Genomic DNA, 19,889 nt, shown 5'->3' with positions numbered 1-19,889 from the left:
GTTTTAGTTTTTTTTATGATTTTTCATGTCATTTTTAACATACCACTGCCTAATCCAAAGGGACAAAGATTTTGCTTGTCTGCTTTGGGCACTACCTGGCAGTTCTCAAGGCTTACTCCCGGCTTGACGCTCAGCAATACGCCAGGTGGTGTTTGGAGGACCATAAAGGATGTAGGGGGCGGGACCCGGGTTGGCTGTGTGCAAGGCAAGCACCCCACCCACTGCACTATTTCTCTGGTCAAAGTGACAAAAGATTGTTCAGTTATATTTTCTTATATGAGTTTTAGAGTTTCTACTCTTACACTTAGGCTGTTGATTCCTTTTTTGACAATTTTTTTTTTTTTGCTTTTTGGGTCACACCTGGCTCTGCACAGGGGTTACTCCTGGCTCTGCACTCAGGAATTACCCCTGGCAGTGCTCAGGGGACCATATAGGATGCTGGGAATCGAACCCGGGTCGGCTGCGTGCAAGGCAAATGCCCTACCCGCTGTACTATTGCTCCAGCCCCTTGACAATTTTTTTTAAAAGCTTGTTCTTGTAAGACCTGGTATCCATATTCAGGCTGCTGTGTGGAGACGTCCGTATTGTGCCAGCACTATTTATTCAGAAGACTTTCTCCACTGAGTGGACTTGGCACACTTTCAAAATGCCAGAGATGTGTGGGTTTACTTCTGGACTGTCAGTTCCATGCTCTTGAGTGAGGGATAGTTGCTCTTATTACATCATCATGTTCCACCCCTTTCTCCTTCCCCACCTCCCCCTCCTTCTCTCCTCCCCCCCCACCCTTCCTGCTGCTGCCTGGTGGGATCATATGCAGTTCTGGGGATTCAAACCGAGTCCAGCGGGAGCGGCAAGAGCCTTAACCCCTGCACCACCCCTCCTGCAAACACACACTCTTGCAAATCAGTGTCGTCTCAATTGAAAAACTGAAAATGAAAGTGATAAAAAAAATGACACTGTGATTTGTAGATTGGGACCTACAGAATCATAGACCTAGGCCCACATCAGAGACCTAGGCCCAAATCCGCCCATACTTTTGGGCCATCAGAAACCAAAAACTCGTATTTGGAGATATGAGTGCCAGTGGCCCCCGATAAGCACATATGTGAGCCCACAGTGACCCTTGGGAAGCATGTATGAACCCACAAGATCCCCGTGAATACACATGTGAGCCCATAGTGACCTCTGGGGAGCTCATGTGTGAGCTCACAGTGACCCTTTTGAGCACATGTGTGAATCTAGAGTGACCTCTGGGAGCACATGTGTCTGCAGTGACCCCTGGGAACACTGCACCTGGAGTGTGAACAGAGCAGAGCACAGAGCACAGCCCCCTTGGGAACCTGAGTCTAAGCATCAGAAAAGAAAAAAAAAACAGTTCAAACTGTTTTTAATAGACAAACATTATAATCAATTAAATATTATAGTTAATTAAAATTATATTACAGTTTCCCTCCCCACCTCGAGCAGAGCTCCCGGTGGCTGAAGAAGACCTCGGGAGCCACAGCCATGCTCAAGGCCCCTCTCCACACGTTCGGACGAGCCTCACACGTGAAGGAGCCTGCCCACATGGGAGAGCCTGGCAAGGTCCCGATGGTGTATTAATATGCCAAAACCAGTAACAAGCTGGGTCTCATTCCTCTGACCCTGAAAGAGCCTCCAGTACGGCATAGTTGGAAGGATGAGTAGAGAGAGGCTTCTAAAATCTCAGGGCTTGGGGGCCGGAGCGATAGCACAGCGGGTAGGGCGTTTGCCTTGCACGCGGTCGACCCGGGTTTGATCCCCGGCATCCCATATGGTCCCCCAAGCATCGCCAGGAGTAATTTCTGAGTGCAAAGCCAGGAGTAACCCCTGAGCATCGCTGGGTGTGACCCAAAAAGCAAAAAAAAAAAAAAAAATCTCAGGGCTTGGACGAATGGAGATGTTACTGAGACCGCTCGAGTAATTCCACGATCAACGGGATGATGATGATGATGATGATATTACAATTATAAATTAATCATTAATTATAAATTATAATTAATTAAAATTAAACACTCAATGGGATGACAGTGATACAGTGATAATTAATTAAAATGCCACTGCCACTGTCCCTGTCATCCCGTTGATCAACGATTTGCTCCAGCTGGCACTCGCTCCAGCAAATTAAAATATTATAATCAATTAAAAATATTTAATTAGAAAAACATCAAGAACAGCAGTGCAAACCCCGGAGTGTATCACAACCAAGCGTGTGTGCGCCACGCCCATGGCAGGAGCAAGAACAAGGGGAAGGAGCAGAACAGGGGAGCGGCGCCGGCTGTGACCGCCGGTGACCGTGACCGGGAGAGACCGCTGAGGCTGGGGCAGGCGAGGCGGGACTGTACACGCCATCCCCCTTGAACATCCGCACACGGGGCATCTGTGATTACAACAAACAACTCCTGAAATCCAACGAAAGCCGCGCTTACAGGTGGTGTGAAGTTACTTACTCTTGACTCGGGGAATAGATTTCTTGGGATGGGCTTGCTGGGATCCGCATGGTAAAAGTTGTTCGTGAGTGGAATAGCGATTCCCTTGTTAGACGGCGGCCTGTAGTTTGCCTGCAAGAGAGTAAGTGAAGGAAATGTAGCGCTTACCGTTATTTACTGTCTTTAACGTCGATATATTGGGGTTGGAGGGATAGCACAGCGGGTAGGGCGTTTGCCTTGCACGCGGTCGACCCGGGTTCGATTCCCAAGCACCACCAGGAGTGATTCCTGAGTGCAGAGCCAGGAATATTACCGGGTGTGACCCAAAAACAAAAAATTAATGAAGTCGATATATTGGTTTTCCGGAAGAGAATTCAAAGCAAATACTTCATTTTACTTTAACAGCTCCAGGTATTAAAGTAAATTTTCTATCCATTCCCCCACCCCCTGTCGCTTTTCGCCTCTTACTTTCTGGAATTCTGACAACAATTTCAACCCAGAGTAGTTAGTTTGGAACTTCTAAGAAAGTAAAAAATAAAATTAGTATTTATAGCAGCATGATGTATTAGTATGTAGTATACCTGAAGCCAGTATAATGAAGTTTATTTCTTTACTTATTTTGCTTTTTGGGTCACACCCAGCGATGCTTAGGGGTTATTCTTGACTCTGCACTCAAGAATTACTCCTGGCAGTGCTTGGAGGACCATATGGAATGCCGGAGATTGAACTCGGGTGGGCTGCATGCAAAGCAAATGCCCTACCCGTTGTACTACCGCTCCGGCCCATATAATGAAGTTTAAATAGATAATATATTCAGCAAATAATCCTTCAAATGTGGTAATTTGCTTTTATGTCACACATCAAATTAGAAGCAATAAGAGAGGTCACAAAGAGTAATCATTTATATTACTATAAACTCTGGGCACAAGACCCAGAGCCTGAACAGATCACAAAAGCCCTGCCTGACAGCTCTATCACAGGGCGTAAAAATCACATTAATCATGATGAGAATGAACGACCAGAAAAAAATTACCCTTTCAGGGGCTGGAGCAATAGCACAGCGGGTAGGGCATTTGCCTTGCATGCGGCCGACCCGGGTTCGATTCCCAGCATCCCATATGGTCCCCTGATCCCCTGAGCACCACTAGGGGTGATTCCTGAGTGCAGAGCCAGGAGTAACCCCTGTGCATCACCAGGTGTGACCCAAAAAGCAAAAAAAAAAAAATTACCCTTTCAGAGGGTTTTACATACTCGAAATAGATCCTCAAGATGACTCAAAGCCTCAACACATACTGAAATGCAAAGCATGCAAAGCCAGCCAGCAGCACACAGTTAATAGAGCACCCGTCCTTCTCAACACTCTCCTCTAGGTTTTTTACCGGCAGAGTTTTGATGAGATTGAAACCCTGACTGTCTTCGTGAACGCCCTTAATCCAGTCTTCCTTGGGGATGTGTATGTAGGGTATGTGGTGCATAGACTTGATGTAGCTGCAGCTGCTCTTCAAGGTTGGGATGACGGTTGTCACAAAGCATTTGGTCGAGGCGTCCCAGATGACAAATGCCAGGGAAATGAAACCCTAGAGATTTCCAAACAAACGAAGGTTAATGCACGTCCCCCCACACGCCACAGTCCGAAGTGCCAGTCTTTTAGCATCAGCCTGTGTTTGGAGGGGGGCCTTGACAAAGGCCGAGAATAAAGTTACGAGGAAGTCATTACGGTGGTCCTTGTGCAATCTATAGGAGTCAACTGACCCAGGGGAATCTGAACAGGGATGAGCTCCAAGGAGAGAGTATGAGGACACGGGCAGGATAGTGGTGATGCCGGTGGGCACTGGAGAGGGCTAGGGAGGAAGCCCCCAGCAGATCCCTTGACCGAGAATGTCTTGCTTCGAGAATTTTGAAAACGTTAAATTTTTTTTTTTGAAAACGTTAAATTTTTAAGAAAACAGTTTTTTTTTCTTTTTGGGTCACACCCAGCCATGCTCAGGGGTTATTCCTGGCTCTGCACTCAGGAATTACTCCTGGCGGTGCTCGGGGGACCATATGAGATGCTGGGACTTGAACCCGGGTCGGCTGTGTGCAAGGTGAAAGCCCTACCTGCTATGTTATTGCCCCAGCCCTGCTTGGAGGAGATTTTACAATGAATTTATACTCAAGAAATGAGAATGAAAGTGATCTTTGAACGCGGGGGGGGGGGGGAGGGAGGGTGGGGAAACACCCAACACAATTGGATAAACTCAGTTTGGAATTCTAAAATACTTTTAGGATTAAAAAAAGGTAGAAATATTAATAAGGTTTTAGTAGATCCCACTAGTGACTCCCCATTTTCTGTGACTATGAAAAAGTCATCTAGTTTTAATAAAATTTTATCAAAACGCATGGAGACAGAATCTAAGTGTATTTCTCTATGATGGGAAATATAAAGCTGAATTGGGCACAGTTCAATCAGCAATGAAGAAGCAACCAGAAAAATCCAGGGGATTGGATGTGCTATGACCCAGCTGACCCAATGCCAGAGTGAGAGAAGAGTGGGCAGGGTGTTTGCCTTGTAACTGGTCCCCAGGTCCCCAAAGCCTTGCCAGGGCATATCCTGAGTGCTTTCAGGTACGTTCTCCCCCACCACCCCTCAGGACCCCAAACCAAGGCAAACCAAAACACATTTGGAAAAAATAGGGAAATTTGATTATGAACTGGGTTTTATAGGATACCGAAATCCATTTAGAAGTTTCTGGGATGATGACAGTATTGTGTTTCTGGGTGTTATGATACACATATTGTTCAGAGATGAACACACTCTATGAGGGAGAGAACTGACAGGATGCTTGCTATTTGTTTTCAATATCACTGTATCACTGTCATCCCGTTGCTCATCGATTTGCTCGAGCGGGCACCAGTAACGTCTCCATTGTGAGACTTGTTGTTACTGTTTTGGTCATATCGAATCCCACCACGGGGAGCTTGCCAGGCTCTGCCATTTGGGCAATATACTCTCGGTAGCTTGCCGGGCTCTCCGAGAGGGGTAGAGGAATCGAACCCGGGTCAGCTGTGTGCAAGGCAAATGCCCTACCTGCTGTGCTATCACTCCAGCTTGTTTTCAATATATTAGACTTAAAAAAAAACCCCAACAACTTAATGAGGAATGATAGAACAAAATTAGCCAAATCTTTTTTTTTTTAATCAACCAAATCTTGACTATTTCCTTTGAGTTAGAGGTAGAGGAAAATTGTATTATGTTCTGAAAGATGTTATGACAAAAAAATTTAGAATATAAAGAAAATACTGACTGAATAATCAAACCACATAGTTAAAAGCAAATGTGCATCCTCTCATGTGTGTGTGTGTGTGTGTGTGTGTGTGTGTGTGTGTGTGTGTGTGTGTGGTGACAGGGATCAAACTCCTGTAACTTCTCACACATACTAGATATACACTGCCAATGAGCAGAGGAAAAATCCTGTCTGTCGTAGAGAGTGATCCCACATTCTCTACATGCAGGGCATTGGTTTAGTTGCCTGACTTAGAACATGACGTCGCATTCTCAAAGAGGCCTGTGAGGTGTGCGGGTGTTACTACTGCCTTCAGATTATAGATGAGGAAATGTCACACAGGAAATGAACTTTCCCAGGTCCTGGGAAAGGAGCCGAGTGATGTGAGTTTACGTCATCAGTCTTTGTAGTAACATCCAAATGTAAGAAATACTTACTCAGCCTCAATCGGTAGGATGATGTTGAACATGTCCTTTTACTGAATTCATCATCTAAATCTTCTAAAATGAATAAGTTATTTTTTGTCATCAAAGAAAACATTGGGCCAGTGAGGGTATGGATAGGGCACTTGGCTAGCATGCAGATGACCTGGGTTCAATCTCCGGCACCCCATACATTCCTGAGTGAAGCCAGGACTAGCACAGAACAGTAGTAAGCCCTGGCCATAGGCAGATGTAGCCCTCAGACCAAAAATAAATAGATCAATATAAACATAAAAAAGAAAATCTTACTAGATCAAAACTTCTGCTTGTCAGGGTCACTTCCACCACATAATGATCAATGTCATCATAAGAGCCTTTAGTCTGAATATGAAACAAATGTGCATTTCCGGCAATTATTTTCAGCTGTGGAGCTTCTAAGTGTTTAACACCTATAGAAATAAGAGCCAGGAGTGGTCAGGAATAAACCCTAAACACGAATGTATGTGGCCTATCCCCAAAGAATGCTGGGTCGGGGATGGGGAACACACAGTGAGAAACTAAACTCAGGGCCTTGTACCTGCCAGGTATTTACTCCAGCTTTTTACCCCCACTAACTTTATTTATTTGTTTGTTTGTTTATTTATTTATTTTTCTTTTTTGGGTCACACCCAGCGATACACAGGGGTTACTCCTGGCTCTACACTCAGGAATTACTCCTGGCAGTGCTGGGGGACCATATGGAATGCTGGGAATTGAACCCGGGTCGGCCGCATGCAAGGCAAACGCCCTCCCTGCTGTGCTATCGCTCCAGCCCCCACTAACTTTATTTAAACCTCGGGATTGACAAAGTTGTTCATAACTCAGTTGTTTGGGGCATTCAATGTCTCAACACCAATCCCACCACCAGTGTGACCTGCTTCCTACCATTGTCCCCAGTTTCCCGCCCACCCCCAAACCTGCCCCCTTAGCAGGCACAAAAATAATTTATCTTATATTGCATGGGAGGACAGAACAGTAAATGGAAGTATCAAAAGATAGTTCAGTAGAAGAAAATTTGTGAAAATTGTTTTGTCCCAAAGCTGATATCAAAGTCATTGCCTGGGGATTTACTCAGCTGTGTGGTGCTGCCTGAGGCTTCTGTGTTGCTGTTTTCGATCACTGAGCTTCGTGGGCTTCTAGTTTCTTTCCCATCTGATTTGCCGTGCCCCTGCTGGGCTGTCGGTATTGTGGCATTTGTAGGTGTCACATGGCCTCATAGGCACCAGTAGCCGCAGAACTGGGACAATTCTTTGGCTTTGTGTCTCTTGAGGTTAGTCCTGAAACCGTGAAGCTGGGTTGCTTATATGCCTGAAAAGGCCCCAGAGTTTTTTTTTTTTTTTTGCTTTTTGGGTCACACCTGGCGATGCACAGGGGTTACTCCTGGCTCTGCACTCAGGAATCACCTCTGGTGATGCTCAGGGGACCATATGGGATGCTGGGATTCGAACCTGGGTCGGCCGCGTGCAAGGCAAACGCCCTACCCGCTGTGCTATTCCTCCAGCCCCCAAGGCTCCAGAGTTTTTAGCTTAAAGACCTGTGTAATTTCTTGGGACCTTTCGTCCTGGAAATTTCATGGGTTTTGGAATCTCTTCTGAGAGTTACTCCAGATGTTTTGAGCTATTTCCCTGGACTAAAGTTTGTACCTGTCAACCATTACCTCATTTTCTTTACATCCCTAACAACTAGCATTCTGCTTTCTATTTTTTTTTTTTTTGCTTTTTGGGTCACACCTGGTGATGCACAGGGGTTACTCTTGGCTCTGTACTCAGGAAGCACCCGTAGCGGTGCTCAGGGGAACATATGGGATGCTGGGAATCGAACCCGGCTCGGCTGTGTGCAAGGCAAATGCCCTACCTGCTGTGCTATCGCTCCAGCCCCCCAAAATTGTTGTAGTTTAAACAACAAGTTTGTAGTAAACATTTATTATCTTTTTTTGGTGGGTGGGTGGCACATCCAGTGATGCTCAGGGGTTACTCCTGACTTTGCACTCAGGAATTACTCCTGGCTGCACTCAGGAGACATCTGGGATGCCGGGGATTGAAACCTGGACAGCTACGTGCAAAGCAAATGCTCTACCTGTTGTTCTAGCGCTCCAGCCCCAACATTCATGATCTTGATGTAGTTTACTGCACCTTGTCATGACCAAAGGTCCCAAGATCCTTCACCATTGTCCTTCTGTTACTTCCAGCCCACCCCATTGTTCCCCTCCGCCCTGCCCTCCCGCATAGTAATGTCCATTTTGTAAACAAGGTCAAGCATTTGTCATGGCTGATACAGTCTACTCCTGTATTTTGTCTTTCTCTCTCCTGCTTCTTGTGAGTGAGATTATCCTTCTCCCTCTCATGTTGCTTAACATGATGTCTCCAGTTCCATCCAAGTTGCACTGAACTGCAAGATTTCAAATTGTATTATAGTTGCAAAGTATTCCACTGTGTATTTACACCACAACTTCTTTATGCATTCTTTTTTTTTCTTCTAAGAGTCTACATATGAATGAGATCATGTACTATTCATTTGTGTGTGTGTGTGTATGTGTGTGTTTGTATGTGTACTTGGCTTGTTCTACACAGCATCATGTTCTGTTCATGTCTGGCGAATGGTGGGCTTTCCTTCCCTTTATGGCCAAATAATTGTGTGCCTCTCCCACATTTTCTTTATCCATTCATCTCCTGTTCAACACTCAGATTATGCCATATTTAGACTCTTAATATACATATATATATATTCTCTTTAGTTATCAGGCCACTCCAGGCAGTATTGAGGGCTTACTCCTGGCTCTGTGCTCAGGGTCACTCCTGGAAGTACTGGGGAAATATATGTGGTGCTGGGGATGAAGCTGGGTTCATCCATGTGCAAGTCAAGCACCTCACTCAATAAAGTGAAAGGATCCCTGGGAAATTAATGAGAATGAAGACACAGGCTGTAAGGACTTACAGACACGGCAAAACAGGACTAGGAGGGATGTTCATAAAAACACAGATTTACATCCGGAAACAAGTAAAAGCTCAAATCAATAACCTGGCCTCACATATTAAGAAACTAGAATAAGATTAATGAAACTAAAAAAATGAAAGAGAATAATAAAAATTAGAACTCAAATCAATGATACAGAAATCAAGAAAAAAAGACAAAGAGTAATGAAACCGGGACCTGGATATTAAAATAATAAGCAAGGTTGACAAACTCTTAGCTACACTTCCGAGGGAAAAAAAAAGAGAAGGCCAGGGCTGGAGTGATAGCACAGCAGGTAGGCCTTGCACACAGCTGATCTGGGTTTGATTTCCAGCATCCCATATGGTCCCCTGAGCATGAGCAGGAGTAACTCCTGAGAGCATGAGCCAAGAGTAACCCCTGTGCATTGCAGGGTGTGACTCAAAAAGCAAAAAAAAAAAAAAAAAAGGCCCAGAGAAGGCCCAGATTTGATGAGGATTGAAAATGGAGACATTACAATAGACACCTCAGAAATACAAAAGTCCATTAAGAGTCCTATGAACAACATGATGTCATGAAATTGGAGAACAAAGACGAAATAGATGAATTTTTAGAATCACACAACCTTCCAAAACTGAATCAGGAGGGAATAGAAAACCTAAATAGACACTTAATTATGAAGAAAATTGGGAAAGTCCTTAAAAAATCTTCCCCCCAACAAAAGTTCTTGTCCACACAGATTTATTCAGAGTTCAAAGAAGACCTATCCTTTTCAAGCTCTAATTTATTCATCCATTCATTCCTGCAGAATTCCAGTAGCTGTTCCATCCTCCTGTATGTGAATCTGGGGTGGGAGGCAAGGAGTGGCCCAAACATTTTACTTGTTCTAGTTCTTTCCAAGAAACCTAGGAGTCCCTTTATGTGGCTATGGAATTGATTATCTGTAGCTGAAGCCAGAGGCAGAGTAGATGAGCTGGAGGGAACACAGACCTTGCTGGAGGCCAACATGAGGGGACAATGTAAATCTATGAGATAATTTGGCTCTTGATAAGATGCCAAGAACCTTTTGGGTTTCTCCTCTGTGCCATCAGACCCAGGGCAATCTTGGAGATGGATAGAAAACAAACGACTAATGAGTGGAAGTGGATATTCAGAAGAGCTAAATAAAACGTGCTTTTAAGCTCAGCTGTCTTATCACCAGCATTTCTCCAGTTGGCTCAAATCTGTTTGAAGGTTCAGCTCAGAAAAAAGGGATTTCACTCTTAAGCAGAATTTCTTAACCTGCTATTAAACTGAAACAAGTCAGTCGATGAGGGATTTCTCTTCTTCATCCTCAAGGAACTTGGCAGAATCCCCAAATATAGCAGACACCGGGCAGGGTGGCCAAAGCCAGGCTGTGGGCATGACTTCAAGAGGCCAGCAGTCGGTTAATCAGACTAGAAAGTTCTCCTTAAGGGTAAAAGAAACCTGGGGTATGTCTAGAACAGAGCTTGTCGTTAGTAGTTTCTTGTGGCTCCTGAAGTCAACTTGATTTTGCTGTAGCTTCATTGTCATGCTGCATTATTTTTGTTGTTTTTGTTTTTAAATTCTATCCAGGGGTGAAGCTCTCATTCAAAAAGTGAAAAATACAGGGCCAAGAAATAGTACAGCATGGAGAGTGCTTGCCTTGCATGCAGTAACCTGGGTTTAATCCTCGGCATCCCATATATATATATATATATAGTCCTCCAAGCACCACCAAGAATAATCTCTGAGTGCAGAGCCAGAAATAACCCGAGCACCACTGGCTGTGACTTTAAAGCAAACAAACCAAAAAAGTTAGGATCCAAGTTTGATTCCCAGCATGGCGTAGCTTCCTGAACACTGTGGGTATAGCCCTGAAGAGCCCTCGGCACCAGTTTGGTGGCCTTGGTGGCTCCTGGCACCACTGGCTCTGGGTAGCATCATGTTGGCAGGCCCTAGCACTAAAACATCTGGCCTGACTAAAGATCACCAGGAGTGACCCCAGCAGGACCCCTGAACTCTGCATGGGAGGTGACCCCTAAATCATAAGATCGTATCAATAGACACAGAGAAAGCTTTTGACAAGATTCAGCAACCACCGTAATTAAAAAATTATCACATAAGTGGGGGCTGGAGTGATAGCACAGTGGTAGGGCGTTCGCCTTTCACGTGGCCAACCTGTGTTCGATTCCTCCGCCCCTCTCGGAGAGCCCGGCAAGCTACTGAGAGTATTGCGCCCGCTGGGCAGAGCCTTGGCAAGCTACCCATGGCATATTGGATATGCCAAAAACAGTAACAATAAGTCTCACAATGAGAGACATTACTGGTGCCTGCTAGAACAAATCGATGAGCAACAGGATGACTGACAGTGACACATTACTTCCTTCACTATAGTAAAGGCCTTCTATCTCAAACCTTCAGCTAGCTTCGCATTCAGTGGCTTCCTCTGAGATTAGGTCCAAGGTAAGGATGTTCATTTTCACACTGTTGCTCAGCGTAGTAGAAATCTTAACCTGAGCAGAAGTTCAGCAAGAAAAATAAACGAAAGGATCCAAAGTGGAAAAGAACTTAGAAGGATCACTATTTGCAGATGAAGTGATAACACATACAGAGAACACTAAGGATGCCATTAAAACTTTAAGAAACAACAGAGTAGCAGGTCACAAATCAACACACAAAAATCAGTTGCATTCCTACATGCAAAAAGAAACTAGAAGAGAAGGAATTAAAAAGTCCCATTTATATTATGTCCTAAAACATTCAGTACCTAAGACTGGATTTAACAAAGGAGGTGAAAGACACCTTTCACTATATTTTTTGGGGGGAGAGGATTTTTGGGTCACACTCGGCGATGCACAGGGGTTACTGCTGGCTCTGCACTCAGGAATTACTCCGGGTGGTGCTTGGGGGACCATATGGGAAGCTGGGAATCGAACCCAGATAGGCCACATGCAAGGCAAACGCCCTGCCCGCTGTGCTATCGCTCCAGCCCCCTACACATCACTATTAAGAGGACTAGAAGACTCAAGGAAATGGAAAGGAATTTCAAGTTCGTGGATGGGAGGAATTGCCATTGGTGAAAGGAATGTTCACCCAAAGCATTATACAGATTTTACTCAATCCCTATCAAAATTTCAATTCCAAAAGTCTTCAAGAACAGAGGACAAAAGAACTAAAATTTTTATATAACCTGAGAGATTTCACTTTCTGACAAGCTCCCAGGAGTTGCTAATGTTCAGAGACCATGCACGCTCTTTTTCTTTAGTTATTTTTTTCTTCTTCCACAAAGAGACAAGAGGATTGTTCTGCTGGTTCTATTTGCTTCAAATCAAATGTGTGAAATTTATTATGCTATTTGACAGTCAAGGCAATAAAATTTAAAGCGAACATTATTAGGATGGGGTTGGAGCGATAGCACAGCGGGTAGGGCGTTTGCCTTGCACGCGGCCGAACCGGGTTCGATTCCCAGCATCCTGTATGGTCCCCTGAGCACCGCCAGGAGTAATTCCTGAGTGTAGAGCCAGGAGTAACCCCTGTGCATCGCCAGGTGTGACCCAAAAAAGCAAAAAAAAAAATCGAACATTATTAGGATATTACGGGACTTGTGCTAGAATATAGATATTAAAATATAGAATGAAAAAACCCAGAAAAAATTATATACAAAGATAAAGTTGTATTTGACAATGAGTGAAGCAAGGACACATTATTCAATAAGTGATGATGGAACAACTAGCTAACAACCTACAAATCTAGATAAATTACAAAAATAGATGAAAAATTAAAACCAGAAAGCTCAAACTTTCAGAAAATGTAACACTAATCATATAAAACATTCAGGCAGGTGTCTAAGGACTTGAAAAAAAATTTTTTTGTGTGTGTGTGGGGCTCCATACCTGGTAATACTCAGGGCTTACTCCTGATGAAAATTAGGTTTTTTTAGAAGGAAATTTAGTTTACAGTAAATTAGTTTCTGATGAACCAGAAACAGAAGTTCTCCATTTTTTTCAAAGCCTATAACTATCATATATATAAGCTGATTTTTGATTCTGATTTTTGTTTTGGGGCAAAAACTGGCAGTTCTCAGGGCTTATAACTGGCTCTGTGCCAGGGTGGGGTGCCAGGGATGAACCTGGCTTGACTGTATGCAAGGCAAGCACCCTTCCTGCTGGACTATCTCTCAGGCTCTTTGTTCTTGTTTTTCTTTTGCTTTTATAAAAAAGTAAGCTTTAAAAATTAGTGCTTTCATGTATGTTCATCGCAGCACTGTTTACAATAGCCAGAATCTGGAAAAAACCCGAATGCCCCAGAACGGATGACTGGTTGAGGAAACTTTGGTACATCTATACAATGGAATACTATGCAGCTGTTAGAAAAAAGGAGGTCAAGAATTTTGTAGTTAAGTGGATGGGCATGAAAAGTTTCATGCTGAGTGAAATGAGTCAGAAAGAGAGAGACAGACATAGAAAGATTGCACTCATCTATGGTATATAGAATAACAGAGTGGGAGACTAACACCCAAGAACTGTAGAAATAAGTACCAGGAGGTTGACTCCATGGCTTCGAGGCTGGCCTCACGTTCCGGGGAAAGGTCAACTCAGAGAAGCGATCACCAACTACATTGTAGTCGAAGGCCATGTGGGGGAAGGGAGTTGCGGGCTGAATGAGGGCTAGAGACTGAGCACAGTGGCCACTCAACACCTTTATTGCAAACCACAACAGCTAATTAGAGAGAGAAAACAGAAGGGAATGCCTTGCCACAGTGGCAGGGTGGGGTGGGGGGGAGATGGGATTGGGGAGGGTGGGAGGGACACTGGGTTTACGGGTGGTGGAGAATGGGCACTGGTGAAGGGATGGGTTCCCAAACTTTGTATGAGGGAAGTATAAGCACAAAAGTGTATAAATCTGTAACTGTACCCTCACGGTGATTCTCTAATTAAAAATAAATAAATTAAAAAAAAAAAAACATTCATTGGTTGTAAAATGAAAAAAAAAATAAATAAAAATTAGTGCTTTGCTCTTTCATTGTGTTCTATATCTTCTTTTAATATCTTCAAGAATTTTACGTGTTTATTTTCCATAATCGTGTTTATAATCTCAAGATGATATGTTTCTGCTTCCTTATGTTGATTCTCCTTATGTTGATCAATGCCAGTTGATTCTCCCTTATGTTCATTTACGTAAGGCCATTTCTTTACATAAAGGAAATGGTGGTTAAAATTATTTTCCTTAATTTATATTTAGAAAGTGGATTTTTCCAGGGGGCTGTTCCCTGGGCTATAAAAGGATTCCTACAGGGAAGCCTTGTGTGTGTGCTTTCTGGGGGCCGGATTTCTGCCTCTGATGGGAAAACAAGGTGTTACACAATCTAAGAGTTAGCTGCCGTCCTCCCTCCCTCCTTCCCTCCCTCCCTCCCTCCCTCCTCCCTCCCTCCCTCCCTCCCTCCCTCCCTCCCTCCCTCCCTTCTTCCTTCCTTCCTTCCTTCCTTCCTTCCTTCCTTCCTTCCTTCCTTCCTTCCTTCCTTCCTTCCTTCCTTCCTTCCTTCCTTCCTTCCTTCCTTCCTTCCTTCCTTCCTTCCTCTTCTAATAATTCCCCCCCCCCCCAATTTTAGGAACCAGGATTTAAACTCTGTGCCCAGAACACAGTTTTAGGCATTCAATGTTCCAACACCAACCAGTGTCAGCCTCCCTCCATCATCGTTCCCAGGTTCCCTCCCATCTCCCTGCCTGCCTCCTTAACAGGCATGTTTTTTAAGTTTAATCACTATGGTTTGGGTTCCATGTGTATTGATGGCTTTGGGGTTGAGAAACACATGTATATGTTATCTCAACACCACCCATAGGTCCGAGGTTCCTGACACTTGCACCTGTTACCTCCTGTCTTCCTCATCCTTTTCTTACTCCCCACTATCATCTCTCTCCTTTTCTGGTCTTTTCATTTCTATAACCTAGAGCCAAGGGTTTTCTCACCTTTGGTACATTGCATTCCTTGTCACGTTGTTCTATATATTACAGAGAAGTGAGGTCATCTGGTATTTGACCTTCAATTTTTGACTTATTGCACTTGACACGATATATTCCACTCCCATCCAAATTACATGATTTCACCATTCCTTGTGGCTGCATAGTATTCCATCATATATATAGACCCCCAGCTTCATTTTCCTCTCATTTGTTGTTGGGCAGTTAGGTTAATTCCATAACCCCGCTATTATACTAATTACTACAATGAACGATGGCATGCATGTGTCCTTTCGAATGAATATTTTTGTGGGTTGGGACAGGAAATCCTTATTATTACTTTGAGTCCCATGGAGTTGATAGTCCCTTTTGCTACTTGGAACTAGTGGTAGAGTTTTTCTGATGCTATCACCTTAGCAATCTCAACTTTATTTTGCAGTTTCAATTCCAAACTTCTGGCACAAAGCAGAACTGCCCAATATACAATCTTCTGCCAGGCTCTGGCATTAACATTCACCCCACAGCCTCTGAGGCTAACCTCTGGGCTTCCCTCTCTTCAAGATACCACTCCCAAGCTAATTTCTTGGCCTTTGTGTTTCTCTTCACTTAAGGAAACGGGACTTTTATTTCTTTTCTGCCTATCTATATTTACCAATTATTTTTTAGCTCTGTTATTTTATAACATTTTCTTGCTTTTCAATATTTTTCTTCTATGCTACTTCTTCCTTTCGGAGAGCCCGGCAAGCTACTGAGAATATCCCACCCACATGGCAGAGCCCAGCAAGCTCCCTGTGGTGTATTCGATATGCCAAAAACAGTAACAATGATGGCTGTCATTCCCCTGACCCTGAAAGAGCCTCCAGTGAGGCACCATTGGGAAGGACGAGTAAAGAGAGGCTGCTAAAGACGATATGATACTATATCTAGAGAAGCCTAAAGCCTCTACTAAGAAACTCTTAGAAACAATAGACTTATACAGTAACGTTGCAGGCTACAAAATCAATACCCAAAAATCCATGGCCTTCCTATACACAAACAATGAGGCAGAGGAAAGGGACATGAAAAAAGCAATCCCATTCACAATTGTACCCCAGAAAATCAAGTACCTCGGAATCAGCTTAACCAAGGAAATAAAAGACCTTTTCAAAGAAAACTATAAAACGCTACTCCATGAAATAAAAGAGGACATGAGGAAATGGAAACATATACCCTGCTCGTGGATAGGGAGAATCAATGTTGTCAAAATGGCAATACTCCCCAAAGCATTATACAGATTCAATGCAATCCCTATAAGTATACCCATGACATTCTTCAAAGAAATAGATCAAGCAATCCTAAAATTCATATGGAACAACAAACGCCCACGGATAGCTAAAACAATTCTTGGGAAAAAGATGATGGGAGGCATCACCCTCCCCAACCTCAAACTTTACTACAAAGCAGTAACAATTAAAACAGCATGGTACTGGAACAAAGGCAGAGCCGTAGACCAATGGAACAGGATGGAATATCCCTACACACAACCCCAAATGTATGATCATCTAATCTTTGATAAGGGAGCAAGAGATGTGAAGTGGAGCAAGGAAAGTCTCTTCAACAAATGGTGCTGGAACAACTGGACAACCACATGCAAAAAAATGGGCTTAGACCTTGACCTGACACCATGCACAAAAGTCAGATCAAAATGGATTAAAGACCTCAACATTAGACCACAAACCATAAGGTACATTGAAGACAAGGTCGGCAAAACCCTCCACGATATTGAAGATAAAGGAATCTTCAAAGGTGACACGGAACTAAGCAATCTAGCAAAAACAGAGATCAACAAATGGGACTACATTAAACTAAAAAGCTTCTGCACCGCAAAAGATACAGTGACCAGAATACAAAGACTATCCACAGAACGGGAAAGGATATTTACACAATACCCATCAGATAAGGGGTTGATATCAATGGTATATAAAGCACTGGTTGAACTCTACAAGAAGAAAACATCCAACCCCATTAAAAAATGGGGCAAAGAAATGAACAGAAACTTTACCAAGGAAGAAATACGAATGGCCAAAAGGCACATGAAAAAGTGCTCTACATCACTAATCATCAGAGAGATGCAGATCAAAACAACCACGAGATACCACCTCACACCACAGAGACTAGCACACAGCCAAAAGAACAAAAGTAACTGCTGTTGGAGAGGATGTGGGGAGAAAGGGACCCTTCTACACTGCTGGTGGGAATGCCGACTGGTTCAGCCCTTCTGGAAAACAATATGGACGATTCTCAAAAAACTAGAGGTTGAGGTCCCATTTGACCCAGCAATACCACTGCTGGGAATATATCCCAGAGATGTAAAAAAGTATAATCGAAACAACATCTGCACATGTATGTTCATTGCAGCACTGTTTACAATAGCCAGAATCTGGAAAAAACCCGAATGCCCTAGAACAGATGACTGGTTGAGGAAACTTTGGTACATCTATACAATGGAATACTATGCAGCTGTTAGAAAAAAGGAGGTCATGAATTTTGTATTCAAGTGGATCGGCATGAAAAGTTTCATGCTAAGTGAAATGAGTCAAAAAGTGAGAGACAGATATAGAAAGATTGCACTCATCTATGGCATATAGAATAACAGAGTGGGAGACTAACACCCAAGAACTGTAGAAATAAGTACCAGGAGGTTGACTCCATGGCTTGGAGACTGACCTCACATTCTGGGGAAAGGGCAACTCAGAGAAGGGATCACCAACTATAATGTAGTTGAAGGCCATGCGGGGGAAGGGAGTTTCGGGCTGAATGAGGGCTAGAGACTGAGCACAGTGGCCACTCAACACCTTTATTGCAAACCTCAACAACTAATTAGAGAGAGAGAACAGAAGGGGATGCCCTGCCACAGTGGCAGGGTGGGGTGGGGGGAGATGGGATTGGGGAGGGTGGGAGGGATGCTGGGTTTACTGGTGGTGGAGAATGGGCACTGGTGAAGGGATGGGGTCCCGAACCTTGTATGAGGGAAGCATAAGCACAAAAGTGTATAAATCTGTAACTGTACCCTCACGGTGATTCACTAATTAAAAATAAATAAATTAAAAAAAAGAGAGGCTGCTAAAATCTCAGGGCTAGGATGAGTGGAGACATTACTGGCGCCCGCTCAAGCAAATCGGTGAACAATGGGATGACAGTGACAGTGCTACTTCTCCATCATCATTCATAAGTTCACATCACCCTTCTAACAGACATGGGAAATGCAAATAAACAGACATGATTTAAAAGCCTTTCTTACTTGACAACAAGTGCCTAATACAATTATAACAGGAGCTAGAGGCATAGAACAGGGTTAAGGAATTTGTCTTACATGTAGTTGACCTTGGTTTGATCCCCAACACCACATTTGATACTCTCAGACCTACCAGGAGTGACCCTGAGCACAGAACCAGGAGTGGCCCCCAAAGACTACCATGTATATCCCCAAAGTATCCCAAAATAATAATTATAACAACACCAAGGTTTATTTTTAGAGATTAGCAAAAACCCAGGCTAAGTATAAATTTGAACTGCTAGCTTAATCTAATTTTACTTACTTGTAAAATGAGTGTCATAAGCTAATCTCTCGGGGTTGTTATATTCAATTAAAAAGGCATAAGATCATTTAGTAAAAAACTTCACATGAACAAGTATTCAATTACTAGAAGTTAATGACTGTGACTAGTAGAATGTCTGCTAGCATGGAAACTGAAACTAAAGGAACGATCAATATATTTCACATTCATGAAGTCATGGTAACTCCTTTAGATATTTCCCACTAAAAATCAACTTACCTCTTAGAGAAGGTATGACCTTAACTTTAAAAGTTTGAGATTCCCCCAAGTCAATATATTTCTGGACATTAAGAGCTAGCGAATCATCAAGTGGCTGCAGCCAGTAATTGCACGGATTTGTAAATATATTCCATTTGCGTTTAACGGCCAACCCAAAGTCATATAGGAACCAGGATTTACTTCGAAAGGTCATGTTCTTGGGTACTATTGAAGGCATAGTAGGCAGAGCTAAGGCATTAGTATCATTTATAATTTTTGTGATTAGGAAGCTGCTGTAACCAATGATCACCACGGTCTTCTCTGCATCGTCTTTTTCAAACATGGAAATGACACTGGGATCTAAAAGACAGGTATTTGGTAGAAAACAAAACAGTTGTGATTATCTAAGCATACTATTGGATATGCTATTCAATACAAAATACTGAGTCATATTAAATACTACATTACTAAAGAATACACTGAAAATGCACTAAAGAATAGCTACTTGAACTTTTTCTTTTGGCATTTTGGGTCACACCCAATGATGCTCATAGGTTTCTCTTGGCTCTGCATTTAGTAATTACTTCTGGAGGTGCCAATGATCAAATTCGAGTTGGCTACATACAAAGCAAATGCCCTACCCACTGTATTATTGCTCCGGCCCCACTACATGAACTTTTACACTCTGATCTTCTTTTTGTTTTTTTGCTTTTTGGGTCACACCTGGCGATGCACAGAGGTCACTCCTGGCTCTGCACTCAGGGATTACTCCTGGCGGTGCTCAGGGGACCATATGGGATGCTGGGAATTGAACCTGGGTTGGCCGCGTGCAAGGCAAATGCCTTACCCACTGTACACTCTGATCTTCAACTGAGAAAACATTCCACATATTTCAGAGCATAATTTAAATATTTTTATATGAAATACATCACAAAGATACCAACCATAAACCTATACTTAACCATTACTCTGAAACTTGCTCTGTAAAATTTCCAACTGGAAAAAAACCAGGAACGGCTAAATAACGGTAAGA

General features: G+C 43.2%; 1 protein-coding gene across 1 annotated transcript in view; it reads right to left on the bottom strand.

Annotated features, from left to right (window-relative positions):
- The window catches only part of CATSPERB (cation channel sperm associated auxiliary subunit beta), a 123,171-nt gene that overhangs the window by 23,926 nt on the left and 79,356 nt on the right, over positions 1–19,889 (bottom strand). The window contains 4 exon segments of the mRNA XM_055130310.1: positions 2,469–2,579; positions 3,827–4,024; positions 6,442–6,581; positions 18,878–19,216. Of these exon segments, the coding sequence (XP_054986285.1) occupies positions 2,469–2,579; positions 3,827–4,024; positions 6,442–6,581; positions 18,878–19,216 (788 nt within the window).

Source organism: Sorex araneus, chromosome 3 (genome assembly GCF_027595985.1).
Source record: "Sorex araneus isolate mSorAra2 chromosome 3, mSorAra2.pri, whole genome shotgun sequence".
Taxonomy (NCBI): domain Eukaryota; kingdom Metazoa; phylum Chordata; class Mammalia; order Eulipotyphla; family Soricidae; genus Sorex; species Sorex araneus.
The sequence above is the reverse complement of the archived record's forward strand: the minus strand, read 5'-3'. Positions and strand labels throughout refer to the sequence as shown.